Genomic DNA, 21,828 nt, shown 5'->3' with positions numbered 1-21,828 from the left:
TTTATTTGAAGTAAGTTAATTAGTTTAAAAATTCTTATAAAACATCTGGGAAATTAAAACATAAAGTGACAACACTGGCATTATTATTTTGAACATATTAATGTAATAACTCAATTCTATCAATTGTTTTTTTTTTTAATTTAGTATCGAAAACTCGGAAAAGGAATTCCACCGCCACTTCCAACTGTCAATGTCAAACGCATAGTGTCAAGTTTCCCGCTCTTTTGCGATGAGCGACGTTCGTTCAGAAACCGACTCGGATTGTTCGAGTGAAGAGGACGTTGACTCTGGGATCGCTGACGAATCTGCAACTACGCGAAGGGATATCGACTGCATGGATCTGTCAGAATTCTTCAGCTATTGGTAAGTTTAAAAAAAAAGCCTAAGTTAGTAGTAAGATGAAAGAACTTTATACATTGCTGAAGTACCAATAATGAGTGCAGACTTTAGACTTTAGACTATAGACTTTCTGTATCGAATATATTATTATTTCTTTAGACCGTATACGGAACTGACGTAAGTATGGAAATACCGTACTTTACTAAATGTAATTGTGGATAATACAAAAACGAGATTGAAATAACCATCTTAGCTGATCCTAAGTTTTAAGAGTTGCATATAATAATTATTATAGTTTTCATGAAACACAAAAATAAATACAAACAATGCTACAACAAGGTAATGCTAATAATAACATAACGATATGAAGTAGCACTTTATTGAACAAAAAAATTAAAAGCTATTTTCACTATCTTACTCCTGACTCCACTCTCAGCATTAATCCATATGACTTTTGAATTCATAATCATGACCCCTAGTTGTCAGCTACCATAACCCCTCCGTCGTTGTTATCAGCTACCATAACCCCCCTGTCGTTGCTATCAGCTACCATGACGCCGCCACCGTAATTGTTGTCAGAAACCATGACCCCTCCGTTGTTGTTATCAGCTACCATAACCCCTCCGTCGTTGCTGTCAGCAACCATGACCCCTCCACCGTTGCTGTCAGCTACCATGACCCCTCCACCGCCATCGCCACCGGCTACTTGAATCGCGTCCTGAAATGTTAAGATTGTTGAAAAGTAGAAAACTACTAGTATGGCCTTTTTCTTAGCATTAATATGCCATTGCTGAAAAAATTCTATCACACATACAGTAAAATTTTGTCGTAGGTAACTACAATGTTTTAAAAAAAAATAATAAAATATACAGGGTGTCCCACTATTGGTATACTAAGCGCGAAGAGACTTGTAGTTTTGCATACACTGATCACGTAAAAAATACTTAAACAAAAAAATTACGTCAAAAATGTTTTGCTAAATTTTTCCTGAAAATCCATGTTTTCTTCTCTAGCTTCGCGCAGCCGGCATATACCGCTTCTCTAATGTGAGCATTTTGTCTATGAAAACATAATATTAAACGATAGCTCATGTGCTGGTGACAAAGTTGGGCGGGTTGCTTGTTATGGGTGTACACATAGAGTTTTAAGAATTCATCTACTTGAAAAAAAAATGCGTCTGGAATTTTTTAAGTATTTTTTACTTACTTAGTGTATGCAAATCTATAACCTCCTTTGGGCTTAGTATACCAACAGTGGGACACCCTGTATAGCCACGATCGATGCTAAATAAACATTCTTTCTTTCTTCTTTCTTTCTTTCTTTCTTTCATATAATATAAGACACAATTAAAAAAATATGTAGCTTTCCAAAGATATAATAGGTACCTACTTTTTTTGAATTGTCAATAAATCCTAATAAAATATGTTTAGTTTAATCGTAAAACAAAAATTCTAAATTTTATTTTTTCAATAGATTTTCAACATGACTCGCCCATGCCTAGCTACTAGTTATTATTCTGTGCTCATGTTTACAAAAGCGTTTTGTAATCTTCGACGCGTCAAGTAAATAAATAAAATGTTTTAAATACACATCTACCTCTGATTTTCTTAAATAAATTACCTATTTCTCAATAAAAATTGTACTTACATCAGAATCAACAACATAAACACCGCTCATATTTAATTATTTTGTCTCTCACACAATACTGACGGCTATGACCATAGAAATCTTAATAACAAGACACTAGAAGTCGTAAGCGCGCGTGACCTTGTCGCCACTCAGGTGACTTTCACAACACCAGCGTGTTCGTCACTGTTCAGTTGCTCTGGAGACGTATGTGTATAAACATGGTGTGTTTCAGCATATCCCATTGCGGAAATTCTTCCACAAGTTGTAATTATACTAATAAAGGAATAATATTTCATCTGTAAATACATATTTCTTTTTTAGAAATAATGCCGTTTTTCCTTAAAATTATAGAATATTTACAAGTATTACGAGTGTCACCATAGTAATCGAAATAACAATGAATGACACAGTCTACCATTCTTATTATCACGTTTAACACAAATTTCAATCTTATTTCTATGAGTTTTATGTTCAAAGTTATATCTATTGAAAATTGACAACTTCTGTTGTAGAAAAGCCGAATTTTTTCGTATTGGAACAAAAAGAAACAAAACGTCTCATATACTTAGGGATGTTATTCTAAAATAAACCGTAAATTCGTGCGTTAGGATACATATTAAAAAGCTTAATTTAACATTTAAGTTAGTTTTCACGAAAATCAAGCTGTCCAATAAAAGGCATAGTTTACTTGTGTGTACTGTTTAGCTATCGGTTTAAATGTGTTGATTTTGGCGACAGCGGTTTTCATATGAATTATGACATTATAGCACTTCTATGTGTCTTGTTATTTAGATTTCTATGGCTATGACATACTTTTCATAAACTAGCCTATCAGGAAGATAAGATTACTGTCAATGTATTTGTAATCCTTTCCGTGATTTTTAGATAATATAAAAATATCTATGTATTGCATTAATAGACCGAGCCAACGTTGTTCTGCCAAGACTACCTTGTCGCTTATGGATATAATAATCGGTCAAATGCGAGTCGGATTCACGATGCTACGGGTTCTGTAAAAATATTGTGAAATAATATAAAGATCAACTGCAAAAAAATCCAATAAATGACCGTGCCAACCATTGCTTAACCTCGATTTTTTTTCTTAAAGCAGAATTAGAAAATCTTTAACAAAATTTGAATATTATAGTCTTGTGACTCATGGATGGATAGATTGACAAACGGACAGCGAAGTCTCAAGTCTCTATTGGAACTACTAGGATCCTGTTTTAACCTTTGTGTGCGAAACTCTAAAAATCAAATCAACAATAATAAAATCGATCAAATGCTTTCGGAGAAATTTGATATCAAATGCGAATATTTTATATACCTACATTCTACGTTATTGATAATATAGAGGTACTATCGAATTTTTAGAAAATAATTTCCGATAGATAATTAGATAGATAACATCATACACACGTCAATTATATTAGTATAGCTAGCTATTGCCCGCAGCTTCGCCTGCGTGAAAAAGATAAATGTTCATGGTACATACAAACTTTAGTCCCCTATTTTATCCCCTTGGGGGTAGAATTGATCAAAATCCTTTCTTAGCGGATGCACTACGTCCTAACATCTAGGTACCTGCATGCAAAATTTCAGCCCGACGCGTTCCGTCCAGTGGTAGGCTGTGCGTTTTAGATCACTATGTCATGTCAGCCAGTCAGTCACCTTTGAGTTTTATATATTGAGATTTCATTAAATTTTGATTTAACACTGTCCCAATTTATTGTAAAACTTTATTTATTATCTCATAGATAATGATTCAAAAATAATTATTAAAAAGATGTAATAATGAAAAGAACGAAATAGCAAAACCCGCGTTCCCGTACATTGCTATGAAGATACGACAGGCGTTATTATTTTAAACATGTTCATCTTGCCTTATCTAAATTATTGATGAAATGGATAATCATTTTCATTTCATTTAGTACTCATATTAAGAGAAAGGGCAAGGTAGCATTTGCTTCCTCAAAATATATAACACGTCTAAATTATGTTCAAGGGTTCGCTTATATGCCAAAATATTTAAAATTAAATAGTTTTTAGTTAGTCTATGTCAAAAGATATATTTTAATAAGTTTATATAATTTTGTTATCTTTCTTTCAAAGTATTATTACGTACAAATAATTCGATTTGTTAATAATCGACGTATTATGTAGTTTATGTTACATTATAATTATTATCCATTCAAATAATTATTTATTTATTGTAATATCTTATATATAAAATTCTCGTGTCACAATGTTAGTCTGCATACTCCTCCGAAACGGGTGGACCGATTCTCATGAAATTTTCTGTGCATATCGGGTAAGTCTGAGAATCGGCCAACGTCTATTTTTCATATGTACCACGGGCGAAGCCGGGGTGGACCGCTAGTATTATTATGTATTCGCATATTAATACTTTATCGTATTCGTGCATGCGTTACTAATCTTGTTCTGATGTAGGACAATGAATTAGACTTGTAAAAACAATAAGTACCTAACTAATATTTTGTTTGTTGTCCGTACAAAGTATATATGAGAAAAGTATCAATACAATTAGCTTTTTATTCCCTTTTTGGCAAGTCTATGTCCATAAAAATGGTCTTCACAATCTCATTAATTCTGAAACAAGCATTTAAATTTTAAATGTTTAAAAGGATGTGTTTAGTTTCTTCTGACACGTGTGCTCGGCACACACTCTTTTTTTTCGATGTGTTTGTAAATTATAATCAAATTACTTGTCAAACCTCTCATTCGAAGTCGGTTAACTCAAGCACTGTCATTGTGGAATGCAGTCGCGTTGGTAAAATTGACTTATAAGGAAATGCATATTATAAATATTAATGTGTTTACTTTATGCGTCGATATTAACTTTCACTTTGATGCGTTCGATTTTAACTGGCCTTTTCCGTTGAATATGAAATGAAAATTATATTTTGTTTTTGACAAACTGGATCGGCAATAGGCATATACCAGATAGGCATATTATGCCTATTACCTATGGAGGTTTATATTTCTGGAGAATGAAGTGTAAACTCTTTGGTTTATAGGCTAAAGCTCACGTGTATTGATTATGCGGGCTACTCACATACCTGCAGCAGGGAAAATATTGGAATTGAACCCTTAACTGGCTCCTTAGACCGGCTACTTACCAACCCGCAGCAGGGAAAATTTTGGAATTGCAATTTGCACTCTTAATTGGCGCCTTAATTGTGATGTGTATAGATGAGCAGGGGCAATTTAGGGAACAGCTGACATTTTTCCGACCGCCGCGCGTGCAACAGATTGTCTACTGCAGCAGGTGTGTGAGTAGCCGGCTTTAGGTAGGTTCTTCTAAATTGTAACTTACGCTAAATCAATAAAACTGATCAAAATTTATAATATTTAGTATATACATTTCATACGAGTACTCCGGGAATAAAACCAGGAAATAGTATCTTTTTCGTTTATTTTCGTATGTTTTTGCATTTTAAAGTTATTTTTTAATGTCCCTAATAGATAAGGGTGCTCAAACAGCATATAAGACTGAGTACAGCTAGTACATATATCTAATAACTATACCGGGTGTAATCGTTAAGTGTGCACAAGCGATTATTCCGTAACTATTGCAGATATCAAAAAACTTTCAACTGATATCGAAAGTACTTAACCTAATGAGTAAAATGGCCATAATAAATTTTTAAAAATAAAACGAGAAATATCCAAAAATGTTACATTAATCGCTCCCATACATTTTGTATTCATAGCAGATTTTCGAAATAACGTCCTCATTGTGCAATACAATGAGGAGCTCTATTTAAAGTTTCTAAATGAACTTCCATTCAAATTTGCGAAGTAATTAAAGCAGAAGACCAAAAAAAGAAAGAGAAAGCTAAAATCTTTCATATTAAATGTACATGGGATATTCATATCTCATACTAAATGTATGGGAGGGTTTAAACTTTAAAGATAATTTTTTTGATATTTCTCGTTTTATTTTTAAAAAATTATTACGGCCATTTTACTCATTAGGTTTAAGTACTTTCGATTTCAGTTTAAAGCTTTTTGTTATCTGTAATAGTTACGGAAAAATCGCCTGTGCACACTTAACGCTTACACCCTGTATGTACAAACTACATATACATATGTGTATGTAGGTATAAAAGGTTTTTCACCTAAAGTACATATTTATTCTGTGCCTAAGTTCAAAAACAGATTGAGATAAATAAATTGTTGTAAAGGTATCGTTGGAATTGCCATTATTCTAGCAATAAAAGTTATCACTAATTGCAGAAGAAGTGAAATCGCTTCATTAAAAAGTAAACGAGCTTTTATATGACTTCTTTATATGTACTCTTGCACACCCTCTAAAGTTCAGAACCAAAGGCCTTTGCACTCTAAGCTCCTAAAATTATCGCCAACAAAGAATGTGACTCAAGCAAAAAGGAAAAGAACGCATCGCGAATAACACATCTATTTACATACGGTAACATTAACCAGTCTCTATGCGACTTTCTCACGCGCGGACGCGACACTGAAATAAAAAAAATACGCGGCCAGCTACCGTGTAAGAAAAAAAAATCTGACAGCTGTCACTTTTGGCGGCAAATTCGCGACAGTTGTCACATTTCGCGCGTTTTTATGTGTCAACAAATACGTTTGTGATTGTGATGTGATTTTTTACGTCTGTTTCGTGGTATTTTGGTTCATCAATGTTTGCGATGTTTGATGTAGAATTTTTTTTCTTGTATGGATCAATTGATATGTAAATAAATGCCATTTCTTAATTACTTAAATATTATATTTTGAAGATATTTTTAGGGCACTTTCCACTAGAAGAAAATTTTATGAGTTCTTGTTGGCATGCTGTGTGGAATTTTCAAATTCTAATAAGAACTTACAAAAATACTAAGCTATGACTTTTGACTCCTATCGGCATTCTCTTTGCTTGCTTTAAAATAATATAATTTTAACAACCCAAAAAAGAAGATAACACGACCCAAAATAATGATAATTTCATCATATTTGTACGTTTGTCGATAATTACTAATATTAGAAAAAGGTTTAAATGTTATTTATTAACATTTATTGGAAATGAGAAATGAAGTCTAGGTTCAGATCTCTTAGGAACAACTGGATCCTAGACGATGTTGTTTCTCTACTTTCAGGAGCATTTAATAGTTCACTATTCTACCGTCCTATAACTAGAAAGCCGTTAAGCCCACGAAGTGAGTTTCGAGTAAATGGTAAAAAACACGGAAATCGTTATTTCTTGAAAATTATGTCACTTAGCGCCGATTTTTCAATCCTTGGTTAAAATTTATCCGTCCAATTAAGTATTACACGAACATTTCAAAATGTCACCTGTAAACTGTCAAATACGAACAATTAGAATATATTTTTGATATTTGGCGAAGTCCCTTTTTATTGGGTGGAGCCATTATTTAAAAGAAGATGAAGAAGTATTTTTGAAATGGTAGTCTAATACGTTATTTGATGAATAAGTTTTATCCAAGGATTGAAAAATCAGCCCTTAGAAAAATTATTGTGAGATAGGTACATCGATCGACATTAATTGTGAATTATTGTATTAGTTTTAAAAATTTAAACCTACTTTACAAGAAAAATATTTGAGAAGTACATAATATTATATTCATGTATTAGGCATATTACTGCAGCATAGTATTATGCACATAGGTACTATGTATGATAATATATGATAATCTATCAATTTTCAATTAAATTCGAGAATTTCTGAAAACTAATTGGGTTGTTACCGTTATTTTCACTTTTGCTTACATTTTTTTTATAATTTAATTAAGAAGTTAAAAACACTATATTAAGTATTTCTGATAGTTTAAGAAGAACCTTCAAAAAGTTGTTTTTCATTATATAAAAACTTAATTTTAAAAGAATTAATTTGTAAAAAAACCGGCTGCGTTTATTCGTGAAAGCATAACAGACATTTTTTTCGCATTTAAAATATTGAGTATGGATTTTAATTTTTAATTGTTGGTACCTATCTAGATTAAAATTACCTATAACTGAGTTTGTGACTTTGTTGTCAAAAATCAACCCCAAAAATAATTAAATTTTTCCGAATTGTCCATTTCTGACATCAAAGGCAGGATATATAAAATCGGCGCGACAACTTCCTTTTGTGTTCTCGTTAGTTCGAAACGGATGTGCTTTAATAGATGGGACTTTTTCCAGAAAAATCTAATGTCGGGATGGTTTTAAGGAATTCGGTAAATTAACGTTATTTAATATGCCTTCTTTGGTCGTTTTAATGCGTGAGTGAAAAGAGGTCCTAAGATTGATTCCAGTGCTAAATTTAATAACTAGCGAGTCGCCCCGGCTTCACACGATGCAATTATGCATGTCTGTCTGTCATTTTATGTTATGTGCATGTTTATGTACGTGTACATGATGTCAAAAACCGTTGCGTAGTATAAAAGATCAGAGCATAGGGACAGACAGCAGGACGCGAATTTGTTTTATACTATGTAGTGACGTCAGACGAGTTATGACGATTCAAAAGAGCTTGGAAAGTCTTCAAATAAATAACATGTTTAGAGTTTGATTCTTGGTGCATACTATCAGATAATGTTACATTCTGGCAGGACAAAAGTCAGTTCACAAGTCAAGGAAATAAGTTTAAGAAAAATATATACCAGCTGAATTAAGAACCTCCTTTTTCTGAAGACGGTTCCTTAATATTAGCATTTTCTAGTGTTTGATTTTACGCGAGTATTATACCTAGTTTTAGAAATTAAAGATTTTTAACGGATATTAAACGCGATTTATTCACGGACACACGTCTCCCCGTGACAACGCTCGCGAAACGTCCGCGTCGGGACAATAATATACCTACCTAATGAACAAATCACGTTTAAAATCTATAATTTCTATATTATTATAGCATTCAAATGCTTTAAGAATTTTCTCAACTTTATCCATGACGAAGGTCCTTCCAGAATTCATTGTATCCTTGGTTCCACCCACCTCAAAAATTATATCGAAAACAAGTTTATTTTCCCTCCGTTCAATGTCAGTGACGGCCATCTTGATTGACGTCACTTCCGGCGAATTTCCCGCGGAATCAATTTCACAGATTATCGCAAGGCGTGTCTCTATTAGTTAATTATGTCATAATTATTTTTGTTTTCGTGTAGGCGGGTAATGAAAACTGGTAAGTAATTTTATTAGAACTTGTACAAAATAAATAAACGTTCTAAACATTGTTAGTAACTATAATTTAGATGGAAAATAAGTGAAGCTTTTGTTCCTAAATAAAAAAAAGACGTGTGGCACTCGGGGACTGCCGCAGGGCGCAGTAAAGCTATTGCATAGCATGACTTCAAGCCACACCTCCGAGCCCGTCGGAGTGGGGAGCGTGAGGTTTTTTCGTTACGGAATTTCTCGATTCGGTCCCCGCGCTCAAGGCCCGCGATAGAAGCTATGCAATAGCTTAAAAAAGAAAATAGGTATGCGCGTTTTATGAGTTGAAAAGACAGTTAAAAAATTATAATGGGGAATCACTCTTCGCATAAATTCAATGCAAGCATAAATTCATAAAACTACACGAAAACTTAAAATTACTGACAATATTAATTATCTTTCACAAGTACCTACTGAAATTGGACTTTGGAGTATTAGGTACACAGTGTGAACCATATTTTTTTATCTTAATATAAATTTCAGTGCTTTTTATTTGTTGATACTTTATAAGGTTCCATTAGATAGGTAGTAGGTATGTGTATTGTGTAAGTTACCTAAATAATAAATTTATTAAAACTGACAAGAACTTCAACAATATTTTTTTGTCTTTAAATACCTGTATAGCAATTAAATATTATTCATTCATTCATTCATTCATTCATTCAATATATACATTCATTTAATTCCTTCCTATAGGTGTGTACTTACATGATTTTAAATGTAAATTTAAAACATTTACAGACAAAGATAAATTCGACTTTCTTTGGACACCGCTAAATTTAGATAAACGCGGCACTAGTGCTGCACCCGTGACCGTTGAATTATCGATAATTTACATTCCAAGCTGACAGTTATAGCTTGATGTCGATGCCGATCTGTCTTATTGGACATTAATCGTTGCACGCCAGTCTAACGTGGGTAATAAAATTGTATTTAAATTAATTAAAATACAAATACATATAAACATTTTATTTTCTACTGGGAATAGTAAGAGAAGCTTATTAGACGTTGACTCATTAATATAAGAAAAAAAAATGTGTGCGTGTACTAGTGTACACACGTAAGAAGTGAAACTTCTTTATGACGTTATTTTTCAAAAAATAATTTACTATATGCAACTTGACAGAAATACGTCTATCACGCGTGGTAGGGATAAAAACAAGATGGCGCGTAACGAAAAAATGTTACACTAAATTTTTTTCCTACCCCGATAAAGAAGTTTCACTTCAATAATATAAAGGTACTGTTAGCTAATTTAATAATTAATAAAAAATTTCTTACAATATAGATTTCCTGATAAAACTAAATGGTAAGAGTCTCATTAATACCGGAATCTTTAGAGGAGTGTTATGTTTTATAATAAACTCTACTACTAATAAACAGATTTCCGCCCGCGTTAAATTAGCGTGGATTATATTACGCTTTCAATCTATGTGTTTAGTGACATTTATTATCTAATAATAAATTAGCAATAAATAACTATTTATAGTCCGCATGATAGATGCATTTTAACAACAACGCGCAATACAATTACCCTCATGTTTTTATAAACAAGCTTGTGTTTTATGAATTGACATTATATGCGCTTCAATATATGCGTACAATTTGACTTTGACACTGAAATCCTGATCCATCTTTAAATACACTCAGATTTCTTTATAATAAACTTTCTGTTGGCCCCGGCTTCGCTGATTAACCCGGGATAAAAAATAGTCTCTGTTATCTAAGGGGATTTTTTTAAACAATTGAATAGTTTTTGAGATACATCACGTCATGTCAAAGCTAATTGACAGTGGTTTATTCATAGTTATATACCTATCATAATGAATCTTCGCAAGATTGAGATGTTTCACAATAGTAAAGTAGTCTAAATAAATCACTCTCTACTCTATTTATATCTCTTTCTCTCTCACTTATCTATCTAGAGACATAAAAATCATAATATAAAATTGCTCCAATGCAACGTGAAAGATAAACCAACACATTCATCTAAGCAAGAACAATGTTCAACCCCATCACATGATTACACAATTTCACCACAATCTGTCATTACCACGTGTCCATATTTCGCTGCGCGTGAGTCAATAGATCCCGTCCGATTAGGGCCCTTCTGGCCTCCTCCACTCAAGCGACAGCTCAAGCCGAGGTTCGTGGTCCCCGTCAAGGGGGGACGCCCTTGTGCATGTCGCTACCAGGGTGAACCTTCAGTTCACCCCCGCGTCCGCGTTAAAATGTAGAAGCCCTTCTGGCTAACATTGAGAGACACCACACAAAAAAAAAAAAAAAAAAAAAAAAAGTGAGTCAATAGTGTCACTTGCCAGATGCGTGCCATAACTGGATGCGCAGAGTTGGCGATTGATTTATATATTGTAATTGGGTTGATTATCGCTTGAAGGGTGAATGATTGTAGATTTTTAATGCGTGTTAGTTGATGGTTATTTGGAAAACAACTATATTTGATGTGATTTTTCTACTCATGTGGTGATACGATAGCTGTTTAATTTGCTGTATTTGTTTACTCCTACGTGATGTGTTCAAGATATAGACAGACAAACAAAAGTAATAATAAGTTATGCGGTGTACATACAAAGCCGTTATTTTTTTCCAGATCATGCTGTTATTTTAAAAAAATATTTATTTATATTACTACTATTTATATTACTATTTATTTATAAAAATTATACGTTTTTAAACACAAATCCAAAAATGAAATTCATATAATAAAAATGAATTAATGACATGCGCCGTAAGGATTCTATTGCTTTTTGGATGGAAAGGGATGGAACGCCCCTCAACATTAGTGAGAGTTATAAATAATTTATTACCTCTAAACTTTATTAACAAACGCATTAAATTATTGACAAACCTTCCGTTTAGGCCTTCCATTTGAGAATAATTTATACCCAATCATCATAAGTCCTATGAAATACTACAATCTTACATTCGTTTTTTAAATCCTTATTCAAACAATGCAGTGATTCAAAGAAAACACTAGCAGTCACGTAATTCTATCGATTATCGATATTTTTATTTATAACACACAACACTAAGCCTTGTGAACGGATATACAGTCCATTAAAACAAAAGAAATCCACATGTGCCGGTTCATTGATATTTATAAGGGTGCACTCACACACATCAGTCACCGTCACGGCACGTCACCGGACAGGATTAAAAAAAAATATGTATCAATAGTTCTAGTATGACTCTGTTCCCACACGACAGTCGCCGGCACGAAATCTATCAGTGACGTCCCCGGTCAGGCACGTCAAATAATCTTTCCATACATGTATCATACTTTTATCCCCACTCACCCGGTGCCGTCACGTCTCAGTTCAGTCAGCGTCGTGCTACCGTCAATTGCTACATGTTCTCTAGCGTGACACACGTCTAATCACTCACTAACCTGATGTATGTGTTCAATGATTCAGTCAAACCGGCGACGTGACTGACGGACAACATGACGGTGACTGGTGTTTGTGGATACGTACACAAACCGTCACCGATCAGTCATCGGTGACTTGACGGTGACTGATGTGTGTGAGTGCACCCTAAATATGTAGGTAATTGACATTGAAATATTGTTCTGCGACGGACATTTTATTTATTACTAGAGGTACGCCCCGGCTTCGCCCGTGGTACATATTTCGCAATAAAAGGTATCAAAATATCTCCATACCAAATTTCATGCAAATTGGTTCAGTAGTTTAGGCGTGATTGAGTAACAGACAGACAGACAGAGTTACTTTCGCATTTATAATATTACTTATTAGTATGGATGTATTAATTTAGTTAATTAAGCATTATATGCTGCATGGAAGGGATTGCTTTTAGCTAAAATGCCGCCTTTCGTAGACTGTCATATTGTTTTGATATTTTCATATTTTTGTAAAAAATATTATTTAGTAAGTAATTTGGTAGTTTTCTGGTTCTAAAATATAATGTTCTTAAAACATAAATAAGTATTAACTATAGTGTCCTATGTATTGAGTTTTCGTGCATTTCGTTCTATCATAGACCTTTTATTAGATTTTCAAGATTTTATTTTGTTTTCATGTCAAAGTTCGAAATAATTCATTTTGCATTGTACATTTTGTGTGATCATGGTAGCCACGATTTTGAAAACCTATTTCTTTTATCTAGTAACATCCATAGACAATTTATTCGAATTAAAAAAAACAAAAACATTTGGCGCCAAAACGCAAAAGTAAATAAAGTTATTGAAGTATATATTTTGTAAAATAATACACTGTTAACGTGACTCAATAAATACTATCATGAGAGTTCCATAGAGAAATTTAGAATTGGCAACTGTTCAACTTGTAATATCTGGTTATAAAATTAAATTGTTTGAGGATATAGAATCAAGGATAAATTGAATGATGTGGGAAAATTGTTTTTTGCACTGGCAATATTTTTTTTCGTTCAAAAATCTTTGAATAATTGCAAGTGTAGCATTAAATTGACGTATGAAATAGGGCGGAGTATTTTGAATTATATTTTTACACGCTAATATTATCTTCGCCTGTATATTTGTATGTAACCGACTCCTTTACTCGATTATGATTATGAAATGGATACGTATTTGTTTTAAACTTTTTACACTTATCAAGGATCGTTGATAATACAATAATACTTCAGCGTGCTTTTTTACCTACATAGTATAAAACAGTCTAACAGAGTCGCTTTAGCGGGAAGTCTGACCCTATGTACGACTGCTACGACTTTTGATGTAGGATTTTTTAGACCATATATTGGATCTCGAAGAAGGCAGTAAATTTGTTAAGTTAGACATAGCGGGCGAAGCCGCGGTCGTAAAGCTAGTTGGATATTATAAAATAAATAGCATTCAATAGTACGAATTGTCTTACGAATTCCCGCCCTAAGTCATAAAGTATTTAATTCCAACGTGAAGTTCCTATTAAAAATATTATTAAATTTTTATATGTATGGTATGAAAGTGACCGCAGCTCATAAAATATCATCTCTTGATAGCTTTCATCTATTTGATGTCTATTTTATGATTTCAACAAGCTGCGTTCTTTCCATTTTATAAGGCAATAATGATGTATATGTTTTTATAACATAATAAAAATAAAATGTTAGTCGAATATCAAACACTAGCTGTGCTGCGCGGTTTTATCCGCATTACTCCGCTCCTGTTGGTCTTATAGCCTTCCTCGATAAATTCGATATCTAACATCGAAAGAATTTTTCAAATTGGACTAGTAGTTCCTGAGATTAGCGCGTTCAAACAATCAAACTCTTCAGCTTTTATTTTAGTTTTAATAATCGTGACACTTTATTTGAAAATACCAAATGCTTAATAAAGTCCTATGCTATAATATAACAGCCATTGAATGGACAATATAGTCATAATTTATAAATTATACATTGACTAATCTTATATATAAAAATGAATCGCAAAATATGTTGGTAAGCGCATAACTCGAGAACGGCTGAACCGATTTCGATACTTCTTTTTTTTATTATATTCCTTGAAGTACGAGGATGGTTCTTATGTAGAGAAAACGTAATCATGTACCACGGGCGAAGCCGGGGCGGACCGCTAGTCTTCTTATATATAAAAATGAATCGCAAAATGTGTTGGTAAGCGCATAACTCGAGAATGGCTGAACCGATTTCGATAATTCTTTTTTTATTATATTCCTTGAAGTACGAGGATGGTTCTTATGTAGAGAAAACGTAAACATGTACCACGGGCGAAGCCGGGGCGGACTGCTAGTTATAAATGAAATTATATTCGGGTTTATCTTGGGCTTATAAATAGAACTGGCATGCTATTATTTCTTCACCTGAACTGTATCTGAAATTATTGTATTAACAAACATCGCAAACATTCAACAAAACCAATAACGAATTAATCTGAAACGTTCAAATACAATAAAACAAAATAGCATCAAGATTAAACTCCAGGCTTGATTGATGGACGCATAAATATCGGCTTCCATTCCGTTTCAAGTGGATTTATTTATACCACAGTCCACAAACACACTCCAGCCGCAACGGACATGGTTCCCGAACGAATCTCCATTTGACATAACAATGTTCAACTTTTTCAAAAGAAAGACCAAGGCCGAAAGCGCGGGAACGCCCGAGGCCGCTCGAAAACAGGCGAGCGCGGCTGTCGCGCAGCTAGACTCAGTCGCACCGCGCGCGCTGCCCGACGACAATGAGGTAACGAACGAAAAAACTGGCACAATACGGAAAGATGTAGTTAACCTCCTGCTACCAGACACAGACTACAACCAGAAGACCGGCGTCGGCGCGTTCCTCCAAATCATGGGTCGAAAGAAACGTAATAAAAGGAAACGCGACTCGTTTCGCGCGCAAGAGCAAAATCCAAAGCGCAACTCGCTAGATCGAGTCGAAACGAATGCGCCCACTCTTGCCAAAAATACACAAGACGCGCCACGAACGTCAGACGATCCAGCCGACTTCGTCAAAGCTCTCGTACTGCAAAAGTACGCAAAAACCGAGCCCAAACAACAACACGTGTCCCTCGTGTACGTGAACGAACCGAATTTGGACGAAAAACGACATGCCGAGGCACTGCTGCGCGAGATCGCGAAGAGCATAGACTGTAATATTGACATAAATGATAAACAAATGGGAACCGAAAATAGCAAGCCAAATAGCAAGCCCCACGAGCCGCACTACGAGACGGTTGAGGACAAACAGATTGACGCATACAAAAATGACCTTAAAGGGGAACTGGAGAAGTTACTACAGGACGAGAACAATGATTGTGGCGATAAAATAGACAGCGAAGGTCTAGAATCCTCTGCATTTATAAAGAAGTCGAATCTGAAGCCTCCACGGTCGGACAATGAAGGCTGTTCAGATGACGACCGTTCGGATAATGGCAAGAAACGGGTGACGTTTCGGAAGCATATAGTCTTCGATGATGGTGAACAGCAGACTGATGAAGAAGCGGATTCATCATTCGAATCCCTTACTTCTGAGGAGAATGAATATTTAGAAGATGTTCCAGAAGATGAAGGTTATGGGAATGATAATAAAACAGTTATTAGTATAAATAGCCAGCCCTTGATAAGGATAGACTGTGTGAGCGATCTTAAGCGTATAACAAGTGACAACAGTGATAGTGGTTTTCTGGAGTGTGATAAAGAGTCCGGTGATGAGACTAGTGATGTGAAAAGTATAATAGAGAGTGAGAGTGAGGAAGAAATGATGGAGGATATGCAAGACGAGATGGAAGAGGACAGCGATATGGTGGTCGTGGAAGCGGAACCGGATACGTAAGTATTTTTTTAAGGATTGAAAAAAGGTTTCAGGAAGTTTTTAGTTTTTAGTTTTTAAGGAATTTTTAATTAATTTAGGGAATGACAATTAACACGCCTTTTAATTAGCTTTTCAAAAGTATTTGGAGTAATTTATTTATGAGTAGGTATAAGAAGTTTTTAGTTCTATAAATTCCGTATTTTTATGGTTATTTCGAATTTCGATTTGAAGAATTCGATCTGAGGAATTTTTCAGTTCCCATAAACGCTCGACTCTAACGAAAATACGTTAAAAGAATTCCCGAATCGGTTTAACCATTTAAAGCATTCAATGCCAATGAATTGCATTTTATTGTTATTTTATTATCGAACTTTATGTAGGTATTGCATTTTTGTTGAATGCAATAAGATAAAACTTTTTATAAGATATAAGAAGAATTGAATGATTTATATATTGATATTTGATAATTTATAAAGTAAAGAGAAAGTAATAAGGTAAACGGTATAATAACGTACAATGTTTTCTAACTAAAACATGTATTTTTTGAGACACGAATCTAATTTTTTCGTCAATTTATTTCCTTTTTTAATAAAATTTCACTTCATTGTGAACTCAAAGATTTGAACAGCATAAAAATGCGAAAATAATTTATTCAGTGTTATAATATTATTTGACCGATATTTTGAATATAATATGTATCTCAGAGGAATAAACCTATAGAGTACTTGTATCGAGCGTATACAATTTACATATATTTGTTTCTCTCTATCTAAAGAAAACGTCGTATGAAAGAATGAGATAGCTATAGACTACAAGCTACGTTTCAACATAGTCATGGCACCATTTTTACTATAGGTACGTATTTAGATAGATAGAAGGTGATAGTGATGGGATGTGCTTCAATCTATAAAATCGTGAATGCATTTTGCACTTACGGTTTCGTGAAATAATAAATAATAAAAAAAAGACAAAATTAATCATAAATTTCAGTTGAATACATTATTTGTTTAATCCTACGAATATAATAAATGCGAAATTATGCGAGAATGGATAACTTTCTCTTTCACTGCTGAACCGATTACAATGAAATTTTGTACATATACACACATAGGATAGGTTTTATACCGGAAATCCCACGTGAACGGGAACTGTGCGGGATTTTCTTTAAAAACGCGGGCGGAAAGCTAGTATATTTTAAAATAAATTTTAAAACTTGAAATGTAACTAATTTAAAATAAAGATCAATAAAGTTAAAGGAGTGAGGAGAAAGGCACAGTCAGCATGAATTTTAACAAGTTCATAAAAGGACAGTCTTAAAGAAAACATTTTCCTTACATCCTACTAATAAAGCTAAAGTTTGTGAGGATGGATGTTTGTTACTCTTTCACGCGAATACTACTAAACCGATTACAATGAAATTTGGAAAAATTACTTTTGATCCCGTAAATCCCACAGGAATGGGAACTATGCGGGTTTTTCTTTGAAAACGCATGTATATTAAGTATGTATTTCAATAGTAGTTTCTCATCTATGAGAACTGTCATTTAATCAACCGCTTAATTTTCACATAGTTACACATTTAAAGTAAATGTGTAAAAAAATTTCCAAATAAAAATTCACTCACACACAAATGTATTTATTATCTAAAGGAACAAAAAAAAAACGTAAGCGTAAGATTGCACAATTCTTCTAGAGTATCCATCTTGATAACACGCAGGCTCGAAATGCAGTGAACACAATCTAGCAAATTTCGACGGCGTCCAATCTACACGTCTCATGTTTTATACCCATTTTTTATTTAGCTCTGGAAATCTAAAACAAAATGAATTTATTAATAATCTAAAAGAGAAACAACAAACTAAACAGATAAGTCAAATAAAACAACCACGTGGTATTTTTTATTTTCCTGCTGTAGAAAATTTACATCTATTATTTGCTACAACAACTACATATAAATCTGATATAAGAAACAAAATAAATAAATCAACGTTAATATGAAATAGATTTTTTGTCATAAATCGATAATATACGCTAGATGTGTTACAACACTACGGTGGTAAACAAAATGCCAAACGTGATAATATTGTGACATTTTTTAAAAATTATTTAATTCTTTTGTATTCCACAACCCCATAAAGTGGGTAAATGTTACAGTTACAACATAAACTTATAAAAAAGCGCTTGATAAAACCTTCAAATAGGGTTAGAACATAAATATTTATCAATTTGCTGAAAATCACTTACCGATGGAAAGATATTTTTTCATTGTTTTCATCCAAAACTCCCATTCGACTAGTAATAGCCGGTAGCTAAACATACAATAGTCATTTTAGCACACTGACAAATAAAAAGAAACACTATACACTTTATATTTTCTAAATATTTCGTTAAAAACACTTGATGCACCGAGACCTCCAGCTGGAAGGCAAACAAAACATAGCCGGCGCGCTGCGTTTGAAGACAGTGCAGATACTCTATCGCTATCTCAATCTGACTTATGCTGTTATTGACTAAGAGTAAGTAGATTAGAAAATATGTATTTTGTTCTGTCTCAATATAAGAACTCTAAGATATGTATAGTATAACGGCGGCATTGTAGCATAGACTACAGAAGTTAAAATAGGTACTCCGATAATATTGCAAGAGTATAATAATTTAATAATAAAATAAAAAATCTCATACCATTTATAATTCAGAGGAATATAGACCTCATATTTGATATTATTATTTTCTTAGAAAAAATATTTTTTATAACCTGTTTATTTCTGCGTGTATGGAAGTCTTATTATATTCCAGACAGTTTACGCCGTGAATTGAACTGACTGGCAATTCATATTCTACCATAATAATAATTAACCATGGCTGGTTATTGCGATCATAATATGAATTTCCCAGTCAGTTCAATTCATGGTAACAATTGCCAAATCTATAACGTACCTACTAGGTTTCCGCCCGCGGCTTCGCCCGCGCAGTCAAAGAAAAACCCGCATATTTCCCGTTCCCGTGGGATTTCCGGGATTGCGTCATTTTCCCGGGATAAAAAGTAGCCTATGTCCTTTCTCGGGCATCAAAATATCTCCACACCAAATTTCATGAAAATTGGTTCAGTAGTTTAGGCGTGATTGAGTAACAGACAGACAGAGTTACTTTCGCATTTATAATATTAGTATGGATTGTTAAAAAATAGATTTAGGAATGATATTTTCATATTAAGCTGTAAGTAATTATTTATTTATTTATTTCCTCATGTAATTACCATTTCCAAAAATCATTTCATCTAAAGTTTATGTTTAATTTACGTCTTAGTACTAAATCCTAAACTGCGAATTACACATTTCAACTTTTGTATATTCTAGGAGTTTAGTTTCCTAGGAATCTAGAAATTGTATACATTAGAGCACTCTAACCGGGTTTTCGGAAGCTTGATATCAAATCGTATCATTTTAACGTTTAAATATAACGTGTTACGTTGACCTATATTTACGAAATGTCTTTGGCAAAGATCTTGTTTAGAAACGTTTGTGAGATTAATAGGGACAAACACAATCGACATGGTAAGACAGTAAGCCTATTGTAAAACTGAAGTTTATCAGGTTGAGTTAAAGGTGATAGAATATCTATACTTGCTTTGTAATTTGTATTATGTATGTTGTATTTTCGTATTATGTATACAGGATGTCCCACTGTTGGTATACTAAGCTCAAAGGAGATTATAGTTTTGCATACGCTGAGTTCGTAAAAAATACTTATAAAATTCCAGACGCATTTTTTTTTAAACAGATGAATTCTTAAAAATCTATGTGTACCTACCCCCTAAAAAGCAATCCGTCCAACTTTACCACCAGTACGTGAGCTATCGTTTAATGATCTAAGGTTTAAGATTATGTTTTCATAGACAAAATGCTCACATTAGCGAAGCGGTATATGCCGGCTGAGCTAGAGAAGAAAACATGGATTTTTAGGAAAAAATTAGCAAAAAAATTTTGACGTAATTTTATTGTTTATGTATTTTTACGTGATCAGTGTATGCTAAACTACAATTCTCTTCGCGCTTAGTATACCAATAGTGGGACACCCTGTATATGTATGTTCTTTTTCTTTTCTTCTGTATGTGTGTGTTAAGTAAAGAATTTTGTATTGTATACTAATACTAGCTGGCCAGGAAAACCTTCTGCCTTACTCTTATCACTTAGGGGTATGAAAAATAGATGCCGTTTCTCATATCTCCCCAAAAGGCACAATTTATGAGAATCGGTCAAACCGTTTCGTAGGAGTATGGTAACTAAAATTGAGACACGAGAATTTATTTACATAGAGAATAGAGGAAGAGATAGAGTTTATAAAGCTTAAGAGTTTGTTTGTTTGAACTCGCTAATCTCAGGAACTACGATTCGATTCGAAAAATTATTTCTGTTTTGGATAGCCCATTTATCGAAGATCAATAGAATAACAAAAATGTTATTTTCTATTCATTGCAGGAGAAGTAGGTAGGTTATCAATACAACTGTGTGTTCATGATTTGATTTCTTTTTTTTACTTTTTTGTTCAAATGTTTATTTATACTCAATTCGCTTAAAAATACATTTAACCTGATGTTTTCAGCGCTTTTGATTAATTAAAATAAAACACAGATTACGTTGTTTCGTTTACGGGTTTAAATTTGTACATGTTGGTAATCTTGAACGTACTTATGTTTTTTTTATACAATTTTTATGAATTACTACAGTTGTTCCTGAGAATAGCGCGTTCAAACAAACAAACTCTTCAGCTTATAAAATTCGTATACATTACTTTATAACTGAAATGCGAGGAATGACTACGCATATTTATATGCATCCTTACAGATCATGTTGTCGATTTTTTCTTAACGACCATCCGTTGACGTCAGACGTAGTTCATGGATTATTTTTAGATTTATTAATGTTTTCATGTTGGATTCCTGTACAATGATATCCTTAGAAAATTGAATCACGTATGTACGAGATTTATTTATAACTATAATATAGTATTAGAACTTATAAGTATTAGAAACTCGAACAAAATGTGAGTAAACGTTTCCCAAGAGGAAAAATGAATTGAATTTTAAATTTACAATAGTTTTTCGAATTTGAATCTCTTTTCAATACGTAGTTGCAGCCATAACATACTAAGTACTAACTTTATGAAAAAATGAATGTTCGCCATGTTCATCATCATTCAAAAGTGTTTCTAGAAGTCTAATTGAATAAATAAATGTTTTAATTTGAAAGACAAATTAACAAGCATTATTAAACATGAGCAAAATTACTGTTTACAATACTACAAACGTTGTTGATTTCTCTTTTCCTGAACATATTTTCAATACTAAGAAATGTTTTCATACAGAAATCGTAATGTAAATATTCTGTGTTTACATTATGCACTTAG

General features: G+C 33.2%; 2 protein-coding genes across 9 annotated transcripts in view; one reads left to right on the top strand and one right to left on the bottom strand.

The window, feature by feature from the left end:
- Nucleotides 1–701: 701 nt before the first annotated feature.
- On the bottom strand, nucleotides 702–2,906 carry LOC149475853 (uncharacterized). Its single transcript, XM_089712992.1, has 3 exons — nucleotides 2,778–2,906; nucleotides 1,987–2,058; nucleotides 702–1,057 (listed from the first exon to the last, which is right to left on the bottom strand). Exons 2-3 carry the CDS (start codon nucleotides 2,014–2,016, stop codon nucleotides 815–817), a joined length of 273 nt encoding a protein of 90 aa, XP_089569118.1. The 5' UTR covers nucleotides 2,017–2,058; nucleotides 2,778–2,906; the 3' UTR covers nucleotides 702–814.
- A 3,467-nt stretch (nucleotides 2,907–6,373) lies between these two features.
- Nucleotides 6,374–21,828, top strand: part of LOC149475847 (uncharacterized) — a 48,612-nt gene continuing 33,157 nt past the window's right edge. For 2 of the 8 annotated variants that reach the window (XM_089712766.1, XM_089712773.1), the window contains exons 1-2: nucleotides 6,472–6,631; nucleotides 15,075–16,439. In XM_089712766.1, the coding sequence (XP_089568892.1) occupies nucleotides 15,223–16,439 (1,217 nt within the window). In that variant the 5' untranslated portion in view covers nucleotides 6,472–6,631; nucleotides 15,075–15,222. The other 6 variants (XM_089712770.1, XM_089712772.1, XM_089712771.1 and 3 more) reach the window with 6 other exon arrangements.

This window comes from Colias philodice, chromosome 29 (genome assembly GCF_061535455.1).
Source record: "Colias philodice isolate Cphi_HAF_F1 chromosome 29, ilColPhil1 Martin Lab GWU primary, whole genome shotgun sequence".
Taxonomy (NCBI): domain Eukaryota; kingdom Metazoa; phylum Arthropoda; class Insecta; order Lepidoptera; family Pieridae; genus Colias; species Colias philodice.
Note: the sequence above shows the minus strand (reverse complement) of the source record. Positions and strands in the feature narration are given on the sequence as shown.